The sequence below is a fragment of the Pelodiscus sinensis genome, chromosome 2 (assembly GCF_049634645.1).
Source record: "Pelodiscus sinensis isolate JC-2024 chromosome 2, ASM4963464v1, whole genome shotgun sequence".
NCBI classification, from domain to species: Eukaryota; Metazoa; Chordata; order Testudines; family Trionychidae; genus Pelodiscus; species Pelodiscus sinensis.
The window spans coordinates 40,651,394-40,673,738 of record NC_134712.1 but is presented as its reverse complement, the minus strand read 5'-3'; the positions used below and the strand labels follow the sequence as shown (position 1 = coordinate 40,673,738).

General features: G+C 44.5%; 1 protein-coding gene and 1 long non-coding RNA gene across 2 annotated transcripts; both read right to left on the bottom strand.

The window, feature by feature from the left end:
• Window positions 1-344: 344 nt before the first annotated feature.
• On the bottom strand, window positions 345-11,867 carry GEM (GTP binding protein overexpressed in skeletal muscle). The gene is made up of 5 exons (XM_006111009.4): window positions 11,717-11,867; window positions 9,578-9,917; window positions 3,514-3,590; window positions 2,802-3,006; window positions 345-1,495 (listed from the first exon to the last, which is right to left on the bottom strand). The coding sequence occupies exons 2-5, from the start codon at window positions 9,906-9,908 to the stop codon at window positions 1,218-1,220; spliced, it is 891 nt and encodes a 296-aa protein (XP_006111071.1). The 5' UTR covers window positions 9,909-9,917; window positions 11,717-11,867; the 3' UTR covers window positions 345-1,217.
• A 2,469-nt stretch (window positions 11,868-14,336) lies between these two features.
• Window positions 14,337-21,524, bottom strand: LOC142826996 (uncharacterized). Its single transcript, XR_012901316.1, has 2 exons — window positions 20,750-21,524; window positions 14,337-14,502 (listed from the first exon to the last, which is right to left on the bottom strand). It is a non-coding gene; the product is annotated as an uncharacterized LOC142826996 (long non-coding RNA).
• Window positions 21,525-22,345: the final 821 nt, after the last annotated feature.

The following is a 22,345-nucleotide window of genomic DNA, read 5'->3' as shown; positions in this document are numbered from 1 at the left end:
AAGATACTTCACTTCTTTGCCTCTGTTTCCCTATCTGTAAAATGGAGATAATGATGCTTCTCTTTCTTTGTGGAGTACTTGAAATCTATGGACAAAATATGCATATAAAACTATTATCATCTTTATCACCTTAGTGCCACTCTGGGTATAAGGAATTTTGAGCATTAAGAGCACTCAGATATCTTGGATACTTTTGCTTTGCAACTCTAAATTGCTAAGAAGTCTGTAGTCAAAGATACTTGTTAAATATTGTCAATGTATACACACATAAGATGCCTTCCAACAACCTAAACCTTTTCTTTAACTTACAATAAAATATTTGCAATTTCTTGTTGGAACTCAAAGGCAGTCCAAATATTTTGTTTATTTTATTACAAGGCATGTAAGTAAAAACTTGCATATTCTATAAAAGCTATTAAAATAGTATTAACGTGTTTTTCATAAGAAATAAATACATTTTCATCCCCAATACTAAAAATGCTAATTGCTTTGCAATGAAATAAATACAGCACAACTCCAGCATATGTAAGTCTGGGTATAAAAAAATCCATGTGGTTTCTTAGAAAAGAACAGGTGGTTTTACAGTTTGGCATCTCTCATTTGATGCATTTTACATTTTAATCTGTTGTTGACAGGCTTAGCATATGAAAATCAGAGGGGAAAATGGTTTGGCTATGAGTTTTTCCATTTAATATTAAATTTTCAAAAGAAAAAGATGTGTATGTTCAGAGGTGCTACTCCTGGAAACAAGACAGTGTCTCAGTGGTCATTCTCCAGAAATGCAGATTTTGGGTGAATAAGAAAATCAGACCATCTAATTGGCAAAGAATCAGTTCCCAGTGAATTGATCATTTCATTACACATTTTTCCAAAAATAATAATAATTAGAGAAATGAGAGGGTGTGATTCGTTTCCCAGATTGAGTGATATCCAAAGGCAACAAGAGAAACAAGAAATACATTTTAAAACACACCCTGCTTAACTTTAGGATGCTCTGGTGTGTAAGAGAAAGCTTTTTTAAAAACTACTGAAAAAATTAAGACAGACTTGTTTTCCATGCATTGTGCTGTGCTAATTGCCAGCACATTTTGTCACAATCACAACTGTGAATCCAAGTAAAAATGTTTTCCTTGAAGTCCAATCTAATATAGATTGATTATTTCCACAATGTAGTTAAATAATGTCCACAGAAGAGAATCTGTCTCAGTCCAGCCTTCTTAAAGTACTGATAGGTCGTGGCATGACTTGGACTTAAGTTTGAAGGCCATATTCTTATTGTTCTTGGCAACTATTTTGCCCCAGAACCTCCTGGCTTTCTTAGGAATACTCTCTCTCCTCTTCTGATATGCCAGCCTCCTCTGGTTCTTTTCCTTGCTGTCCCTCCTTAGCCGGACTTGCCGCACAATTCCTTCAAACAGTTCCTTCACGTTGTGTTGGACAGCTGCAGAGGTCTCAATGAATTTACAGTCGAACACAACAGCACAAGCTCGGCCCTCTGTAAAATTGTAAGGATTGATATCAGTTGGCATCGCGTTCAGATAGTGCACATATTCCCAAAGCCACTGAACACAGTGCCACGCACAATGCAGCATCTGAGCTATCTGTAAGTGCCCTAAATAGAGTCACTTGCACTTCAGGGAAACCTCAGTGGCTGATGTTCCAAGCAGTGAGCTTACCATTATTGAGAGCAAGATATTGCTTGATCTATTTACAGTCATATTTTCAAAATGCAGCATTTAAGATTGCAGGCATAATTTTGCACATGCCAAACCTCAGGTATCTACATGCACACTTAGGGTATGTCTACACTGAAGTAGAAACCTGCAGAGCCCAGGTCAACTGACTCAGACCCACAGGGTTAGGGCTGCATAGCTATACAATTGCTGTATAGATATTCAGGCTTCAGGTGGAGCTTTGAGTCTCCACCTTGCAGTCTCACAGCCTAGGCCCCTCCAAGTCCAAACATCCCATTGCAATTTGATAACCCTGCAGACTGGGCCTCAGTGCATTGTGACAGGGACCAGAATGTGGGATTAAGTCCAGATCAGCTTTCCTTTTCCCCTCCATGCATGGGGACCTGGAAAAAGATCTGTTGGAGAGACTTCTTTGAAGAGAGAAGAGAGGATGTACCTTTGGAAAGGTCAAGCTCTATAATCATTGGCCATGGGACTGGGTTGAAACCTGAGCTGGAGGAGTTTCCATCCCTTTCTGGTTATGCTGACCTATTGTGTTATGCTGTTGTAGACACTGCACATCTGACACTCAAGGATACAATTCCAGGAAGAGACTTGATCTGTCTCCCATTAAAGTCAATGAGAATCTATTAATTTACGTTTATGGGAGTTGAATCAGGATCTTAAACTGAGGGGGTGGAGGTCCGCACTGGAGGACGTTTGAGGATGGCGGCGCCCGGCTATATGCGGGTGGGGCCCGGGAGGTTCAAGTCCCGGGCTTCATTTGCGGCTCCAGTTGCCTACATTGCCACCCTGGTTCGAACTGGGGTGGTGGTGTAGACATACCCTGAGACATAGGTGACAGGATTATTCTAGGAGGGGTGGGTGAGATTCTGTGGTCTGCACTGTGCAGGGGGTCAGACTAGATGATCATAATGGTCCCTTCTGACCCTAAAGTCTATGAGTCTATGAGGTTAAGGGTTTTTTGTTTGTTTTTTTGCTGTCAAACCATTCCACCCATTCTCAGATGTAGAGAATTCCTGCCATCAGTGGGAATTTGGCATGCAGGCCTGGAACAGTATCCGGCTCTTAAAGTTATAAAGTGGCTGTCGTAGTATTACTTCATACCTGCCACAGAGACTTCACGGCACCTGACAAGATCGCTTTTGTTGCCCACTAAAATAATGGGAATATCTTCTGTTTGGCGTGCCTTACGGAGCTGAATTCTGAGTTCAGAGGCTTTCTCAAAGCTCACTCGGTCTGTGATGGAGTAGACAATCAAATATGCATCTCCTATTTGCATGCAGTGATCCTGAATCCATTCATTTTCACTCTGGTAAAATAAAATAGATATAGCCAGGATTAGCTAATGCATGGCTTTCTTAACTGGAAGCCTTACTAAGAGTTTACCAAAAAAAATGTAGCATTACTCAGTTCAAATTCAACCATAGTATAACTGCTGGGTATGATTCTGATCACAGTTACACAGTATAAAACCAAAGTAACATGGATATATACCCACACACATCAGGGCAAAAATTGGCCAATAGACTTCATTAGATTTGTGTTTGTTAGATTAAATTTAGCTCTGATGAGGTTTCCAGCATTTTTGTTTTTAATAATAAATCAAACAAAGGAATAGCTGCTTTTTCAAACTTACACGGAGGAGCCTAGGCATTTTTAAGGAGCCATGCTTTCACTGAGTACAGAATTATGGGTCACATTTCCCTACTTGTTCAGCAAAGGCATGCTCCTAGCAAATCTATAGTATTATAACTGCTCCTTCATACTGAATTTCCCTTTGGCGCTCAAATAGAATGGCTGGAATGGAGTACTGTACCTTATTTTCCCACATGTCAAGCAGGATAATGGTTGTGCTTTCACCATCTACCATCAAGGTTCGTTCATATGTGTCTTCTAGGATAAAAATCCACAATGTTAGTAATACAGCCCTTCCTGTTGTCATACAAGTAGCAATAAAGAAAAATAGCCATGTGCTTATAATATAAGTTGAATTCAGTGAGCCCAGTTCACTGTTGGTGCAAGACCATTGATTTCAATGGAGTTATATCCATTTCCACAGGGAGTGCATCCGGCTCTATGTCTCTCTACTGCATTTTTTTCTTCATTTTCATGATAAATGAACAAGTCCGAAAGATTTTGCAACTAATGTGCATTATTTTGGCTCAAAAGCTTTTTATCCTACATGGGGGATGGGGAAGAGGAATATAATCAGTGAAAGAAGCAAATCAAATTCTGAACAGTTGACCCCCCTGGGAGCAGCCGACAGACGTACAGACTCCAGCAAGGCTTAGTAATGGAAAATATTTGTTTTCACTCCAGCAGGGACCCTTTATGGGTGAACAATCACTGCTGCTCCAAGCAGTTCAGCCATCAAGCAGCTCTAGCAACAGGCAGTGGTGTGTTCGGCAAAGGCTGTTGTGCTCTATAAAATAGATGCTGCTGTTGCAATAAAGACCTCTGAACTGACCCTATATCCCCTGACTCTAGTTTGTCCCATGGGAGCGCTTCTCACTGAATGTTCGCCTATGGACATTAAAGAGAGGATGAAAGCATTTCATGGTAGTTTCGTAGGTTGCAGCAGAGCCTTCCTAAACCTGGGCAAGGACCTGCAAAATTCATATCTGGATTTTAAACCCCACAATGTTCAGAGGCATTTAGATCTGAGGTTCATGGTAAACTCTTATAAAGACCAAGAACCATTGTGAAATTTGTATCGAGACCCAGATTTGGATTCCAATCCCCATCCTTTCACTCCCTCTGAGTTTGGGGTATTTAAATGCTTGGCTTTGGTTTGGACCCATCTCTACTGATGTATTCCTGCCAGCAGCAATACAAGACAACATTGGGGCAAACAGCTTCTGAACTGCTTTAGATTCATCACCATGCCGTTCAGAGGACCTATCCAAACCATTCCAATAGAAGATATTACTATAGTTTAAATAAAGGCTTTTGCCTCATAAGGTGCCACTGTGCTTTTCTGAAGTCATCTTTTCCCAAGTCCTAACCCTGAAAGCCAGAAAACAGTGAGTCCGTGGAGTAGAACAGTGCTGCTCAACTTTGGAAGCCCCGGGGGCCACAATGATACTCACAGCACATGTCGAGGGCTGCAACTTAAGTGTGGTTGCATATACATGTAAATATATACACAAATAGCTTTTTTCACACTGACGGGCATGAATACAAAGATTAAGGCAAAACTATACAACTCGCAGGACCCATTTAAGTCAGTTCTGCTGATATTAATAAAATGCAATATGTATCCAATTTCCACCCATATGACAGCTCTTTTAATGAGCAATGACAGTCCAGGAATTTAACTACTAAAATGCACATCAACAGAAGCCCATTATATTGACTACTTTTTTGTTTTGGCTCCCACCTGCAGGCCGCGTGTTGAGTAGCCCTGGAGTAGAATGAACCAAGGGCACTAAAGATAAAGCCATATGTGGGTGTGTTTTTTTTAAATCAGTTCTACCACAGAAACTTTAAAATAGAAAACCCTTTGTAAACACAAAGGCACTGGGCTGACAAAGTTGGTAACCAAGGAATAGATGGGTCTAAATAGAGGAAAGCAAAAATAAAACACTGACCCTCAGTTTCACTCCTAGCCCCAATAGGTTCTCCTTGGTGCTTGTGCTTCACATTAATACCAAAACAGCACCCAGCATATAGCATAAGCTATTTTCTCTCTGTGTACTGGGTATGGCTATTGCATTCTTGACTTTCTGCAACAGTTTTCCAATTTGCAGGCTACATTTTCAAGTGTAGCTTCTTCAGTTGTACATGCAAGTGTGTGTGAATGGGAGCAAAGGGGTAACTGGATACATAAACAACTGCATGCACAGGGGGAGCACTAGACAGCCATTTCTGAAAATCTACCTGCCTCTAAATGTATAGGAGCTACACATAATTAATCAAGTTACTTGAAAATGCTATGCATAGCGGGCAAGATTCAATGCCAATTTATAGCCCAGACAATCCTAACAAAGCTAATGGCCTTGCCCAGGATGGAAGGCAGCGCTAAATGTGACCCATGGGGTGAATAAGTCATTCCAAAACTACTTCAAAGCTGACACTAACAAAGACGAAATATAATAACTGCAAGTGTTCTAGTATCTCAGCGCGCTTGGTTTTGAGATTCTGTCATTGCCTTACTGCAAGCAGCACTGATAGCAAACTGAATGCAAAGAAGCAGCATATCATTTAAACTGAGGGGCATGAAATGTGCGGCGTGGAAAGTGGAATGTACAAAGCAAGAGAACTGTACTTTGGGCAAATGTCTGAGTCCAGCAGAGGTGAACAGATTGCAGGCTGTAGAAGGCATAAAGCTCATCTTCACACGCTCCCCTCATCTTGGGGGCTGCTCTTCGGAGGACTGGCCCTCTGGAGTAAGTTCAGAGCAGCTTGAAGGCTGCTCTAGCTTACTCTGGCTGCTGGCACCTCCCAGTATTTGGAACAATAGCATAGGAGCATCCCAGCCAGGTCCCCTACTTCAGCAGCAAGAAAGCAGAGTAAAACGGGCACTGCTACACTGATTCTACACTAATTGGAGGATCCTTTTGACCTGGGATAATCCTCTCAATGCTGGTTACACATGCTGTAAGGACACGTGCTGCCAGCAGTGCAGCAGAAAGCACCAACACCCAACAGACTTTCTGGCCCATCATATGCCGTAAAGCAGCTGTGCACAATTCCACTCCCTTGGAATAATTTTCAGGTAAGTAAAATATTATCATTGTGTTGGGGACGATTCCACATGCACCCCTTCCTATTTCAGAATTATAAAGGTGAGTGACTAGTCTTGGTGCCTGGGCTAGAATATTTTTGCTAGTCTGTAAGAAAGAAGAGTGACCATACTGCTTGTGCCGTACTGTACTTTATGTGCTGCTGGAGTGTGGGTGGGACAGTGGCTAGAAGGCTTTTCCAGCACAAATGAGGTGCTGCGTGATTACAGGAATACTCACTGGAAGATGAAAGCAAGAGACACCTGACTGGCTGATCCGGGTGCAGTACATCAAGGGGGTCCTCACATTCTTCTCAGAACCCCAAGATTTGTGTTTCTAGCCTGTGGTCATAGACAAGCGGGATCTGGGCCTGTATTTTTCATTGTTCCACACTGCTCCTCCATGGGGGTATCACACACCACAAAACATGGCCCAGGGATTAGTGCTACTGTTTGGACTTTAGCCTTAATTGATCCCTGGGAGTATGAAAATATGAGTTCCCTCACTCCAAGGCAGAGGTGAACAGTAAAGGTGAAGATACCTAGCAAAGAGCTGAAGACCATGTAACCCTCCTCTCTTTCCCCAAATTAATTGGGGAGCTCCATTTTTTCCTCTCACGACTGAGGCACCATGATCTGCTCTTCACTTGTGAGAAGCAGGGGTGGGAGGCTCTGTGCTATGCAGGTTATAGGAAATGCTGATGAGAGGAACCCAAATAGGGGCCATTTATTTGCATACAAATTTGGTGAGATTACTTAATGACCAGCGAGTATTTTGGTGGCACCTATAAAGCAGGGCAGAGATTTGGGGGTTTTCGACCTTATCTCTTGCTGATCTGTAACTCTTAACAGTTTCTTTAAAATCCCAAATGAATGTAGGCACTGATTTCTCATAGAGCAATAATATCACAAGGCCAGCAGTGCAGTTTATAGGCCAGGATATTATCTCACATCAGGCTAGAGCAGGACCTGATCCACTGGAGCCTGGACTTACACCAGTGTAAAACTGAGGGTACGTCTACACTACAGCGCTAATTCGAACTAAGCTAATTCGAACTAACGCGTCTAGAACTAAAAACTAGTTCGAATTAGCGTTTTGCTAATTCGAACTAGCATGTCCACATTAAGTGGACCCTGAACCGGGCTTAAGGATGGCCGGAAGCAGTGCCGGCAGGGCATCAGATGAGGACTTAGAGCGTGTAGATGCTGTCTCAGGCTAGCCGAGGGCTGTGCTTAAAGGGACCCGACCCCCACCCCGGACAGACAGTTCTCAGGGGTGCCCCGCTTGCAAAGCAGTCCTGGCTTGGAGTGCCCGGAGTGCCCACACTGGGCACATCACACCACTCGGCCATCAGACCGGCTGCACTTGCCGCAGGCTGCCATCTGGGGAGAGGGGACAATTGGGGGGCTGCAAGAGAGCTTCCACCCCCAGAAGCCCACAGAGTCAGCCCAGTCCTCCCCATCGGGGGCTCGTACCCCATTCCTCCCTCACCTCCTTCCACTTACCCTTCCCTAGCCCCTTTTCTTGATGTACAAAATAAAGGACAATTGTGGTCAAAAATGGAATCTGTCTTTATTGAACAAAACTGGGGGAGACTGGGAAAAGGAGGTGGGAGGGGGAAGAGAGAGGCTGGGAGAGGGGAGGGCAACTACAATGATCAGGGGTTGGGAACAGGTCCCATATGAAGAGAGGCTAAAGAGACTGGGACTTTTCAGCTTAGAAAAGAATCAGACGGAGGGGGGACAGGATAGAGGTCTCTAAAAGCAGGAGTTGGGTGGAGAGGGTGCATACAGAAAAGTTCTTCTTTAGTTCCCATAAAGAAGGACTAGAGGACACCAAAGGAAAGGAATGGGTAGCAGGCTTCAAACTAGTAACAGAAAGTTCTTCTTCACAAAGCAAAGAGTCAACCTGTGGAACTCCTTGCTGCAGGAGGCTGTGAAGGCTACAACTAGAACAGAGTTGAAAGGGAAGTGAGATCAAGTCATGGAGGTTGGGTCCATGGAGTGCTATTAGCCAGAGGGTAGGAGTGGTGTCCCTGCCCACGGTTTGTGGAAGGCTGGAGAGGGATGGCACGAGACAAATGGCTTGGTCACTGTCTTCGGTCCATCCCCTCCAGGGTCCCTAGGGTTGGCCGCTGTCGGCAGACAGGCTACTGGGCTAGATGGACCTTTGGTCTGACCCAGGACGGCCATTGTAAGCTCAGGGCTCAGGGTCGGGGTCTCAGTGGACCCCCTTGATTTTCATGCACACCTGCTCCTGGGTGGCCAGGCTGGCAGCTCTCCTGCCCTAGACCGCCACTTTCCTGTGCCTAGTGCGGAGATCGTGGACAAGGTCCACGATGTCCGCACTAGCCCAGGCGGGTGCCCGCCTCTTGTGGTCCCGGGCAAGCTCCCGAGAGCCGCCAGCCTGGTCCCGGGAAGAGGAAGAGGGCTGGGGGGCATCGGGTGGGTGGCTCGAGCCGTGCCAGGTGCAGGGTCTGCTGGCTGGGTGCTGGCAGGCTTGCACCTGGCACGGGCACTGTAGCCAGCCCGTGCCCCTTTAAGGGGTCCGGGGCCGGGAGGGGGCAATAGAGTTTCCCTGTTGTTGGCCAGAGTGGCCACCAGGGAAACCTGGGGAGGGCTAGGCTCCCACTAGTTCGAATTAAGGGGCTACACACCCCTTAATTCAAACTAGCTAGTTCGAACTAGGCTTAATCCTCCTAAAATGAGGTTTTCCTAGTTCGAACTAAGCGCTCCGCTAGTTCGAATTAAGTTCGAACTAGCGGAGCGCTAGTGTAGCGCCTATGAAAGTTAGTTCGAACTAACGTCCGTTAGTTCGAACTAACTCTGTAGTGTAGACATACCCTAATTTAGGATCTGATGCATTTACAGCACAGTTAAGAATTAATCAGACTTCAAAAGGCTCAGATGCTATATTTTCCTCTGTATTTCAGCAGAGGTAAGTCTTTGTCAGTGAGGGTTTTTTGTGTTTTCATAGCCCCTAATTTTTATACAGGATATACTGGAATCAGCTTTGAAAATAAGGGCCAAGTGTGTATCATCTCAGTTTCAGGGCTGCCAGATTAAACAACCTCAGTAGTTTTCTGTGTTATTACTGATGACTATTGACAAGAAAGGCTTTAAGAAAACATAGACTATACAGAATGTAATGACCTACCTCCTAGCACATCGCAGTCACTGTCCATACTGTCATGTACGCCTGCAAAGATATTGGCCAAGGTAGATTTTCCCACTCCATGCTCCCCAATCAATACCACCCTGTAGTAGGGACTCCCGGACTCAGAGGAAATGACCGAATCAGAAGACTCTGATGACCAACTCCTTCGGTAATAATCTTCGGGGTTCATAGTGTATCTCTTGCGCATGTAGTACTCATGGGGGTCCTTGTGGACAGTCAGGTGTCGTCCATCGGCAGGGATGCTCCAGCGTTGCTGTTGCGCATGCAGCACACTGCTGCTGTGACGCATGGTGACGTTATTCAGAGTCATGGTTTTTACCTAGTAAAAAATAGCGAAGTTGCAAATGTTAGACCCCCAAAATTAGCAATGGTCACCATGTTTAAATAAAACACCTGGTGTGCAGACAAAAGAAGAATTAGAATGGTTGCCTCTTTCATTTGCCTCTAACGTTTCTAATTAGCAAGCCATCGTCATGGCTTTAGGATTCAGGTTGAAATCAGCATTACATACTAACCTATATGTTTGACTCCCCTGAGTTGTGAATGTTAAGCACTATTTTGGGGATGGTGTGGAGCTGCACTGCCCTGAAGGGTACCATCGAAGGCAGACTGCCTTTCCTAGCAGCCCATCATGTGAGTAGGAGGGGGGCGGTGCACGCTGCTGTGTCCTTTCAAAGAGCACGTAATTCCCGGTGAGCTCGTCCCTGCCCATTCTGGGGCGCTGTGAAACTCTAGGGGTGTGCAGAGGGAGAACTACAGCGAATGCAGTTGTGCCTGTCCCTTACACAGATTAAGCAATGGAGCGAATGTTTGTTGCACCCTCCCCATCACTGCATATGCATGTAAAGTCCAGCGGAGTCCGCTCGCACTTTGTTAAACAAGAAATCATTCTTTGCCTGCAAAGTATCATGCTTAGTCTCAACTGAGAGTTGACTCTGTTTTGAGAGCTACAAACATTAAACAATGCACATATAGTGCAGAACCACAGCAACAAGTCTTGGTATAGTGGGCTTGATTTTGCTCTCAGCTATATCAGTGTAAAAAAAAAAAAGGAACACAGTGGAATTAAGCTGGTATCAAATTGGTGTAAGAGAGCAGAATGAGGTCTAATGGGATCCCAGCGTATGTACCTGATCATGCCACTAGAGTAGAAATTACAGGGAGAAAATAGCTCAAATTTGCAGTCTTTAAATAAACAACTTAATTTGACTGAGGAGCAACTAGCCAGGTTAGCTCCTCTTGTCTAAACATGGCTTTTAATTATATTTGACTTTTGAATGTATTTTGCCTTGGTTGGAGGCAGAATATTATGATGTCATTCCTAGTGGTCCCACAGCTACCATTTTTAGGAAAGTTACTTTGATGCTCTCCAGCTCCCAAGGTGACAGTTATTTATACATTTTGCTTTTGTAGGAGTAACTCTGATGGTTCTCCGTTCTCTTCTGCATATTAACAAAGAGAGCGTCTGCTATTAAAACATCACAGACCGTTTTCAAACTTTATTCCTCATTTGTGTTTGCAAGAAGTGCCCCATCTCCTCAAATAGCACACTAGCAATTATTTTTTCTAACTTAAGCAACCACTGAAAACGTTTTAGAGACAGTACAGAGCCGGTCAAACAAATGTGCTGAAAAACAGCAAACTGTACCTGGAATTTGAATAGCTGCCTTTACCGAGCATATTGCCTCTGCTCTACAACTTGTCACCTATGCCATTTTCCTATCTGTAATTATAGCATTTGTTGCAAAATAAGTGCATGTGTATTCCATAGTTCACATAAACTTTTGCCAGCAAGAAATGAATTTAGCTGGAGAGGAGGCACCAAAGAAACACCGTTTCACAAACAAAATCAAATATTTTCACTTTCAAGTATCTATTTTGACTGTCAAAAAGACAGAATAAGAAATGTTAACTTTGATTTGGTTAAATAATAAACAGTCTACTTTGCTAGTAGTGCCTTCTTAAGGAATTTCCATGCTAAGCAAAACTTTAGAACTTACTGTAATACATTCAATTCCAAATTCACATGCCACATTTCATTTATCTACTTATTACCATCATTTCCCTTCACAAAAGCAATACATTCAAACTAACACTTTTCAGCCAGCACTACCTTACTTTGCACAGTTTCTTCCAAACACAGTCAGCTCCTTTGGTCAGTGGAGTGTGATATATTGAACTGGTCTGCTGGAATAATTCCTCTCCTGTTGAGTGGCTGCCTCTCTAATTCCTTCTCAGCAGACCCGGTTTATATTAAGACCATCTGATCAGAGACAGGGCTTTTCCGTGACGTCGTTGGCCTGTCCACACGAAAGCCAGCCCCCAGCTGGGAGGAAGCAGGCATACAGAGAAGCAAAACCTTACAGTAACACTAACAAAATCCCTTACTTGCAGTCATATGATTCTTTTCTTCGTTAATGATGCCAGTAAACCTTTTGTCTTTTTGCAGGGGGAAACAGGAGAGTGGAAAAATGCAATAAATTCTTATTTCATAACACGTGTCTTTCAGCTCTGCATGCAAGTGCTCTTGAAATCAGTGATGGCTAAAGAATTGCTTGTGCTGTTCTAATGTCTCAAGTGCGACAAATATATTTCATTATCCAGTTACAAAATGGAAGGGGCACCATCCTGGAACCTCTTAACGCCTGTATGTGGTCATAGGTCAAGAATTTATAAATACCTGAAAATTAGGAATTTTGTTCTATTTTTCAGTATAAGACTGATGAATGCACAAGATCCCATTTTTCACTTTCTTTACAACCTATAAGCCACTGAACAGTTTGCTCATGTTTACATGTGTTTTGGATGCACAGAATCTTATTCGCTGTGGTGTTATTCCAGTTTGGCGCTAATGGAATTCCACTGATCTCAAAGGTGTTATAGTCTCATAAAAGAGAAGCAGCACAAGGCTGCATAGTTTTCAAAAACTATATTGTGTGTTACAAAATACGCGCTTGGTCCTTAAATCTTTACTCTTTTAAGCCTCATTAGCTGTAAGGCGTTTTGCCAGAGAAAGCACTGCATTATCACACTCCTGTCCTGATAGTTTTAAGGATGAATGGAAAATTTTAATTGATAGAGACAAGTATGTTTACCCTGCAGTCCTCTTTCGAGAGAGGAATGCAAATGCAGCTGAGCAAAATTGCAAATGAAGCGCGGATTTTAATTTCCCATGCTTCATTTGCATAATCACATCCAGGCACTATTTCGAAATACCCTATTTCAAAAAAAGAAACGCTGTCTAGATGCGGTTATTTAGAAAGAAAACCCTTCTTTCAAAATTACCCGTACTCCATATAAAATGATGTTTAAGGGTAATTTTGAAAGGAGGGTTTTCTTTCAAAATAACCATGTTTAGACAGTGTTTTTTTTTCGAAATAGGTTATTTCAAAATAGTGCCCAGACGCGATTATGCAAATGAATCACAAGAAATTCAAATCTGTGCTTCATTTGCAATTTCGCTCAGCTGCATTTGCATTCCTCTCTCGAAGGAGGAATGCAGTGTAGACATATCCAAGGAAGATCCCTTACCAACAGTGTATACTGTCTCCAAGTGTTTTATAAAGTCATATAACATTTTTACTAATAAAAAACTAAAGAAATCTGAACAGATGAACTCAAATCCATTTCTGAACACGGACACAATGTCTTTGTGGGCAGCATGATTCACTGCTGTAAATCAGGAATAGCTGTGTTCTAGGTAATGACCCGCTACCATTGAACTATAGTGCTAAGAAAAGATGGAATTTACAAAACTCTTCGACAGAAACACGTTAATTTTTTCTTTTGGCAGGGATCCTTTCTGTGCTCCTTTTCCAACATATAAAGACAAAAACATTCTCCAAAATAATATTCTCCTATAAAGGCAATGGAAGTCACTCAAACTTGGCAAGAATTGGAGAAGCAGAATAAGCCCTTATTTTCACCTGCTCATGTCTCCGAATGCAAAGTTGCATGACAAACACAGAGCTTCATCACAACTTGGAGTATCAACTAGCTTTCCAGGATGACTGAATCACCAGCCAGTCCTGTGTTTGCAATATTAAGGTTAAATATCAATAAGAAGCTTATACCATAAGAAGCAGCCGTTTGGTCTATGGCCATAGGGAATCGCTATGAATACTGGTTTGCATAGCACTGCAAAGTCCTATCATACAGAATTGACTATTCTCTTGTTGGAAGAACAGCTTCATGCCCCAAAGGCCATGTGTGACGGAGTGCGGTTACAGACGACCCTTCGGGGGTGACTCCCGGGGTGCTGACACGGCCACTGTCACTCACCCATTTGACTTCCCGCTCTCTGGGGCTCCTCACCACCTGGTCCTGCTAGGCCAGCTCTGCTGGTCTCCCCCAGACAAGACCCCGAGCTGGGGTCCCTGCCCCCACCGAGAAGCAGTACAGACACGGAACCTCTTCAGGTCCAAGGAGAGTGCGGTTTAGTGCCCAGCTTCCTGGGATGTCGCTCCCCAGATGGGATCAAACCCCAAAGAATTAGATAAGGGTAAGCCACCTTTAACAAAGAAAGGGGGAATGTACACCCTAGTTGCCCCCCCCCCCCAGGTAATGATTATTTACACTGGGTTTGATAGAAAATAAAAATGATTTTGTTACATAGAAGCAGTAGGATTTAAGTGGTAATAAGAGAGAACAGGCAGCGCAAAGTAGGTTACAAATCAAAAGAAACAAAAACACTTGGCTAATTCTACACTGAAACCTCAATACAGATTTACTCAAACTCACCCTAAAGCCTCTTTTCCAGCTGCGCTCCAAACCAGGGCTGTCTCTTCACTCTGGGGTCTTCGGTTGCTTTCCTTCAGGTGCAGCCCAGCCAAAAGACCAAGGCCTCTGCTTTCCTCTTCTTTTTGTTAAAGAATTGAGGCCACTCCAACTAACCCCTGCTCAGCCTTAAGGACAAAAGAGATTGTTTAACAGTTGGGTAACACCCTCCTTGTCTCTTATTCACACATTTAAAATCCACAAAGTATTCCCCGCTCCCCAATTTTACACTAAAAAAAATGATACACATGTAGTCCCCTTACTAAAAGGGCCTGTTTTATTCTGAAAAGACCCTGTGTGCTACAATCCAGACTACAATTCCCATGAGCCCTTGGAAAAAAAAACAGGAAGGGAGGACTCTGGTGGGAGAGAGGACTGCTCTCTCCCATGTGCTTGAAGAAAGAGGCCTATCAGTCTGGGACTTTGCCTTGGAGTTTGGAACCAGAGGGGGAGCCAGGCTGCTGCCAAGGACATTGACCCAGTGCAAGGGCTGTTGGAGTGCAGCTACTGGATGCCTGTTGGAACTGGGAGTTAGCAGGCTGCCTCCTATAGGCACAGCATGAGGCAGTAAGTTTGGGCCTTGTTGGAAAAGTGCTGCCTGGAACAGAGCTGCTGTTTAGCCTGGACCAAATCCTCACTACAGCTGCAACATCAGCGCGCCAACGCAAGCACGTGTCTGGGACTGAGTCTAGGGGTGTGCACACTCTGGGGTGGGGTCACTGTTGTCTAGCTATATAAGCTTCAATTATTGATATGTGTTTGTTAATGCTATTCATTGCTAATCTTTTAATCCCTGTTTATTCAAATTAAGTAAAGATTGTTTATTTTAAAGTGTTCTATTAGATATAAATGATTTGTAGTTGTTCTGGAATTAGATCCAGATGTATGTTGGAATGAGTATATTCCTGGAGGCTCTCAAGGCACACCAGTGTGTGTTCAAGGCCAGCCAGGTGGAGGCACTGCCATTTTACATTCATTGCCAGCAAGGGACTGCAGTAAGGGGGTGGATAGGGCTTTCCCCAACTAGACACCATCACCACTGGGGTGCTCAGGATCTCTTTTGGGTTAAAACACCAGGCGCCCAGGCACACCTGTGAGTGTGACCTGCTCCCCAGTAACCCGGGGAGGAAAAAGGGGGTTACACACACATCAAAGTAAGATAAATAGAACCAGCAGATCATGACATGAAGATTGATGGGTTACACAAAATAATTCACTTAAAGCACCATTGAGTTATGTATATTCATGTCCATAAGTCCATTTCATAAAGCTTGGGGAGGGAGGGGGGGAGTCTGTCATACCATGCTCAGATTTTACAGAAAGGACACCAGTTCTTTGGCAGGCCTATTCATTTGGCTTCACTTTTCATCTTGCTGGTGGCTGTGGAACTATCCAGAGGTTATGCAGCTGGCTAAGTGCCTGGAGTGCCCTGTTCTGTAGCGCATGTTCATTTGGCTCATTGTAAATTATTATCATTTGTAGTTCTAAATGTGAAAACAACTTTTCTCTGCCACAGGAATGAAAGGGTTTATGCCCAGACTGATCAAGCAAAGTCAGAGGCGATGATGGATTCACTGGAAAATTGTAAATAGATAATACTGAAAAGCACAGACGGTAGCACTATATGTAGAAATAAACTCAGAGACACTAAAGCATTCAGATATCATTAAGGTTAGTGTTAAACCCACACTTGGGCATATATTTTTCATAACAGTCAATGGTCTTTTTAGGGTGGAAGAAGAAAACACCGCTCTGGAGTGACCAGGCAGTACATCTCTTCCATAAAACTGTCTGTAAGGACCACCCTAACCCAGTATGTGACGCTGGTATTTGGGAAACTTGCACGCACATTTTTCCTTTTGGCTTTTTTTCCCTTTTAAGAGCCTATTTACCACTGTTTCTGATGTGACACTTAACCCTTTTGTTTCTCATTCTAGGCTAGATTCTGCCACCTTTATACATGTGAAGTAAAACTTCATTTCTCAAGCAACTTCTGTGATCTCAGCAGTGCAATCCTATGTAAAGAAGGGTGGCAGAATCTGGATCTCACTATTTTTAATTGTGTGAAAGTAGAGGCAATGTGCCACATACACATACTGTAGTTACACAGACACAAAACAGAGCAAGAGGGATAACTAGTTAAACATACTAATCAAATCCTACTACATGCGTAGATTTCCAAATATGAGCCAATGGACTTTTGCAAGGCCATGTGATCTTGACTGCTTTGCCCTCTTGATGTCCCAGGCAGTCAGTAGTTTTGCAACCCAAAAGTCACTGAACAGCTAACAACTGATGAGAAGAGAGTCACATACATGATCATGTTACTTAGATGACAGAAACCTTCGGCCAAGGAGCTGTTATACTTAGGGCTTTCGTTCTCAGTTCATATTTTATTTAATTTTTCATTGGAATTTATTAGTGTTTATTATCGCAACAACAAAACCAGGTGAAAATAAATGCAAAAAACAATTAATTTTTCTGGGTAAATCAGTGTTTATGTTGGTGAACAGTTATACAGGGGAGAAAGTATTCAGTAGATTAATGCTTTAAATTCCGTTCATTCATGTGATTTGCTGCAGAACTAAAACAAAACTCAAAGCACAATGCAAACTGTGAATTTATCTCTAATCCTCAAATAAAACTTCCATTTGGATAAACTGTTTACTGTTGTAGACATAGAACTTTTAGCTGATATTTACATTCATGAGTAGACCACACTATTTGTAGTGCATACACTCATTGTCATCTTTTTCTCCTGTTTTTGTTTTTTAAAACTTTTGAATACAGGCAGTTCCCGACTTACGCGGATCCGTCTTATGTCGGATCCACACTTATGAACGGGGCTTTTCTCGCCCCAGAGCTCACGGGCGGCGGGTCACCACCCGTGTCCTCCGGGGCGAGAAAAGCTTCTCCCGGTCTCCCTGGTCTGCTGGGGGGGGGGGGTCCAGCAAAGCCGCTGGACCCCCCCAGCAGACCAGGGACACCAGAGCAAAGCCGCCACCTGGGCGGCTTTGCTCGTTTGCCCGGGAGCAAAGCCGCCCAGGCAGCGGGACCCCCGCCGCCTGGGCGGCTTTGCTCCTGTCCCCCTGGTCTGCTGGGGGGGTCCAGCAAAGCCGCTGGACCCCCCCAGCAGACCAGGGGGACAGGAGCAAAGCCGCCCAGGCGGCACGGGTCCCGCCACCTGGGCGGCTTTGCTTGGGTCTCCCTGGTCTGCTGGGAGGGAGGGGGCGCAGCTAGTGCGCCCGCCTCCCCCTCCAGCAGACCAGGCTTTTGTTGCGGGATGCCTCGGGTAGAGCAGCTGGGGTGCTGCCGGGTTGGTCCTGTGGGAACCTACCGGGGAAGCCCCAGCTGTTCTGTCCCAGGCTCCAGATTCAGCCGCTGTTGAAACTGATCAGGCTGATTCCAGGAAGCTGGGGGCAGAGTAACTGCCTCCAGCTTCCTGTAGTCAGCCCCTGGTCAGTTTCAGTGGCAGCAGCTGAATCTGGAGCCAGTTCCGACTTACATACAAATTCAACTTAAGAACAAACCTATAGTCTCTATCTTGTACGTAACCCGGGGACTGCCTGTACTTCTTTGTGTTCTGAAGCAGATTCTGATACAGAGTTTCATTTTCTTCCCATTTTAGAGTGTCAAATCTTTAAACCATTATCTGCTAATGGTGGGCATGAGATTCCCCATTATGTTCAGAGCCATGCCCATTTCAGAGCTCACGTGAATGCCTTTTTGTTCATTGTGTGTATCTTCTAAAATAATACATAGCCTTCCTTTGGAAGGCAGCTTTGCATATACACACAGACTAATGTACAATGATAATACGCCTATATCTAATGTATTGTATTTTCCTAATAAAACATGTTATTTTTATATATATTTGAATGACACAAAAGTAGAATAAAAATCAGGAAAATAAATATTTTATATAAAACCTGGGACTTTATGGATAAAAATAAGTTTACGATGGAAATGAAAGTGCTTGGTTATATTGCAGCACATTTGGTCAAAAAGAGCCCATGGTTGAGCCATTTGAATTTAGTGCATCATTTGGAACACACAAATCCTCCGATGCCACAAATGGGAGCCATACAAGAACTGTAGGTTGTTTTGTTCTCCTACTGCTTTTCAAGCTTCTTCACTGGGCTGAAATAAAAATTGTGATGTGACAGCTTCCAGTCCCTTTATGGGCACCTGGCTGCACAGTGCAATCAGGCAGATATTTGCAATACAAAATAAAATATTTTTGTCTGCCACTAAGTTAACCCCTATGTTCACTGTTCAATTGCTAGGGGTAAGACATCTCCTTATTTCTAAGATTGAGTAGCCTGCCTTGAAGGCAGATCCATTAGATTATATTTTCCCTATTATACACTTTGACTGTGGCAAGACATTAGGAGCCATTAGGAAGATCTATACCCCTCCAGTCAGCTGAGCAACAAACATAGTGCACTGTCTAGGTACAATGGACAATGCCGTATTACCCGACTCCCTAGGTGGAACCCTGGCGGGATTGCACATCTCCCAGCTGCGTCTCTGCTTTTAAGTGGCACAGCTGCCATGTGGGGAGCTGGCTCCTGGGAGCATTGGCATCACACTCCACTCCTTCACCCACAGTGTCTCCTGGGAGTAGAGGCCAGGATCAGCAGATACTGATTTCTATCCATGGATACTTGAATCCACAGGTAGACATCTGTATCCATGCAGGGGTCTATTGATTGGACCAAGTGCTACTGGTGAAAGAGACAATTGTTTGAGCTATACAGAGCTTTTCCTCAGGTCTGGGAAACTTAACTCAGAGGGTCACAGTTAACTACCAGGTGGAACAAACAGTTTGGCATAAGTAGTTAACACATTTCAGGAGACCATTCAAAGTGAAATGGCCCACTAACATCCCTCCAGTCACAGGCAGGAAAGAAAGGGTGGGGGAGAAGCAGTGGAAGTTGTTAGTGGTTTACAGATTGTTGTAATCAGCCATAAATCTGGTGTCTCTACGTAGTCCATGAATTTTCGTGTCTAGCAGATTGTTGTAATCAGCCATAAATCCGGTGTCTCTACGTAGTCCATGAATTTTCATGTCTAGCAAAGTTAAGCATTTAAGCTCCAAGGCTCATCTGTTGCAAATGTTGTGCAGGTTCTCTTTGAGGATCAGGACTGATAGTTCAGATAGGGTGATGGCTTTGTGAAAAGTGTTCACCCACAACTGATAGTGTTTTTGTCTTTGTCCTGGATGAGTTCATTCAAGAGCATAATGATTGTCTGGTTTCATCCACAGAGTTGATTTTGGACCACTGATAACTGTCAAGGGAACAGGATTTAGTTGTGTGACACAAATAAGTTTATTTTGGTAGAAGAATCAATGCAAAGAAAAAGGTAAAATTCTAGTAAAAGGAGGAGTGAGGTTAGGAAAAATAATTACTAAGACCTAAAATAATCCTGCTGTATACCATGTGGGTGCTCCCTGCAGCTGGGTGTGCCTTCATATGATCTTAAATTTCATATTAAAATCAGGCTGCTTAGTTGTGGCCACATTTTCAACCAGAAAACTCGTAAGTGGGGTTATGACATTATAACGTGACTGTAAACTCTCGATGGCCATCTCTTGTATTAATCTCAGTGATAGATATTTAGCTTTTTATTCACATTTTCTGGAGATGACAGTGTATTGCACTTGGTCCAAGGGTCATGAAAGTCACAAAAAGAGTATTTTTCTGCAGTCATTATCAAGACACCTGCTGAAAGTTAACAGATAAGAAGCCATTGGGAGGAATTAAAATAGTTGCATCCAAACTAACATGAGGAATGTTTCATGTAATAACCAGAGATTTAACTTTCAAAGCCACATCTCCATGACAGTGGGTACATGATGGTGTTTCAAATGATCTCTGGTGAGGTTTTTAATATTCTTCATTTGCCAATGAGCCTTGCTCCCCCTGTCAACTTGCATTGTTATTTTCTTCAAGTCACAATGTTCATTGTACAGGGCTCATTCATTTCCCTGTTGTATTTACTCACATGATACGCTTACCTGAAAAACCAGCAGACTGCCGTTGTACATACACATATTGCCCTGCTTCGTACACATATGGTCTGCAACCCATATAAACAAAAGATTGTAAAATTCCTCTTGGTATTATCACAAGAGTGCTGTGAGCTCCTTATCAAGTTAGAGGAACTTTGACCATGTAGTTCTGGAGTGAGCTTATAGCATATTTAAGCATTTTAACCCTTAAAATGTTCATTAAAGGATGCCTGTCAGGGGGTACATACCCCCAGTGTGCCTCAGTGCCCCCTGACTGTCCTCATATAGCCCCTCTCAGGGCAAGTTACAGTCTGTATGGGTTGCTCATCATAGGCATTTGTCTCACCGGCTCTGCTTACCTAGTCGGCCTCATGCTCAGCCCGCAAACCAGGGGGCTTTGTCTCCAGACCCTAGCCAGGGGAAGTCTTGGCTGGCCCTCCTCCAGCCTTTGCTGGTCATCCCCAGCTTGTCTCCCTCCAAGGAGCTCCTGCTTCCTCTGCCGCCAGCCCTCCACTGGCTCTCCTCTCTAGCAAACTGTGCTCCTCCCTTTATAGCTGACAGCTAGGCTCGCCTAGCCCCCCGGGCTTCTCTGGATCTCTGACAGCTGGGCTCTCATTAGCCCAACCGCTTCAGCTGGGTTCTTCCAGCCACCCTAAGGCTCAAGGCCTGAGCCTTGGGCTTAAAGGCCCAGTGCAGGTCAGGCGCCCTGTCACACACCTTCCCCTTCGGCTCGTGCTTCCCTTCTTCCACCAGCCCCAGCCGGGCCTCTCCTATTCCTTCCCTCGGGGTCTGGTTTCCCCTGGAGGCCTTAACTGCCTTCAGGCTTGCCCTTGCTGCCTCTGAGCATGCGCCGCAACGTCGGCGGGTCGGCAGGCGTGCTCCCCAGAGGGTCACCCCGCCAATGTTGGTATGGGACGCCACTGCCCCATTGCTCACCCCTCTTCCCAGGGCTCCATCCCCTTCCGCCGCCTCGCTATTGGCTAGGGACCTAGAAAAAAAGTCTGCATTGTTATGGGTTCTCCCCGGCCTGTGACAGACCTCAAACTTATAAGGCTGTAAGGCCAAGTACCATCTCATGATCCGAGGATTGGTTTCCTTCATCGTCTGGATCCATCGTAATGGTGCGTGGTCTGTTATCAAGGTGAAGGTCCCCCCTAGCAGGTAATAGCGCAGTGCCTCTATGGCCCACTTAGCTGCCAGGGCCTCCTTCTTGATCGTGGCATATTGTTGCTCCCGCGGTAGTAATTTCCTGCTTAAATACAGGATTGGGTGTTCCTCCCCTTCCTGCTCCTGCGAGGGGACAGCTCCTAGCCCTCTGACGCGTCTGTCTGTACTATAAATGGTTTAGTAAAGTCAGGTTGATGGAGAACTGGTGTCTGCGTCAACCGGTGCTTTAACACCTGGAACGCTTTCCCGCATTGAGCGGTCCACTGGTCTCTTTGGGGTCGTGTATTTTGGGTCAAGTCTGTCAAGGGCACCGCAATCGTGGCAAAATCGGGGATGAATCGCCGATAGTAACCGGCTAATCCCAGGAACTGGCGGACTTGCCTTTTTGTGGTGGGGGCTTTGTAGCTTCTTAGGGCCTCTACCTTGTCCACCTGAGGCTTGATCCTTCCCCGTCCCACCACATAACCTAAATAGGATACTTCCCTTTGTCCAAAGTGGCACTTACCGGGGTTAGCCGTGAGCTTGGCGTCGGCCAGGGCTCCGAGGACCGCCTTTAGACGGTGCAGATGTTCCGGCCAGGTTTCACTATAAATGACAATGTCATCAATATATGCAGCAGCATACTCCCAATGTTTGCATAATACCTTGTCCATCAGCCTCCGGAACGTCGCTGCCGCCCCGTTCAATCCGAATGGCATTGTGATGAACTGGTACAGGCCAAATGGTGTAGCAAATGCGGTCTTGTCCTTGGAGGCTGGCGTCAGGGGGATCTGCCAATACCCCCTAGT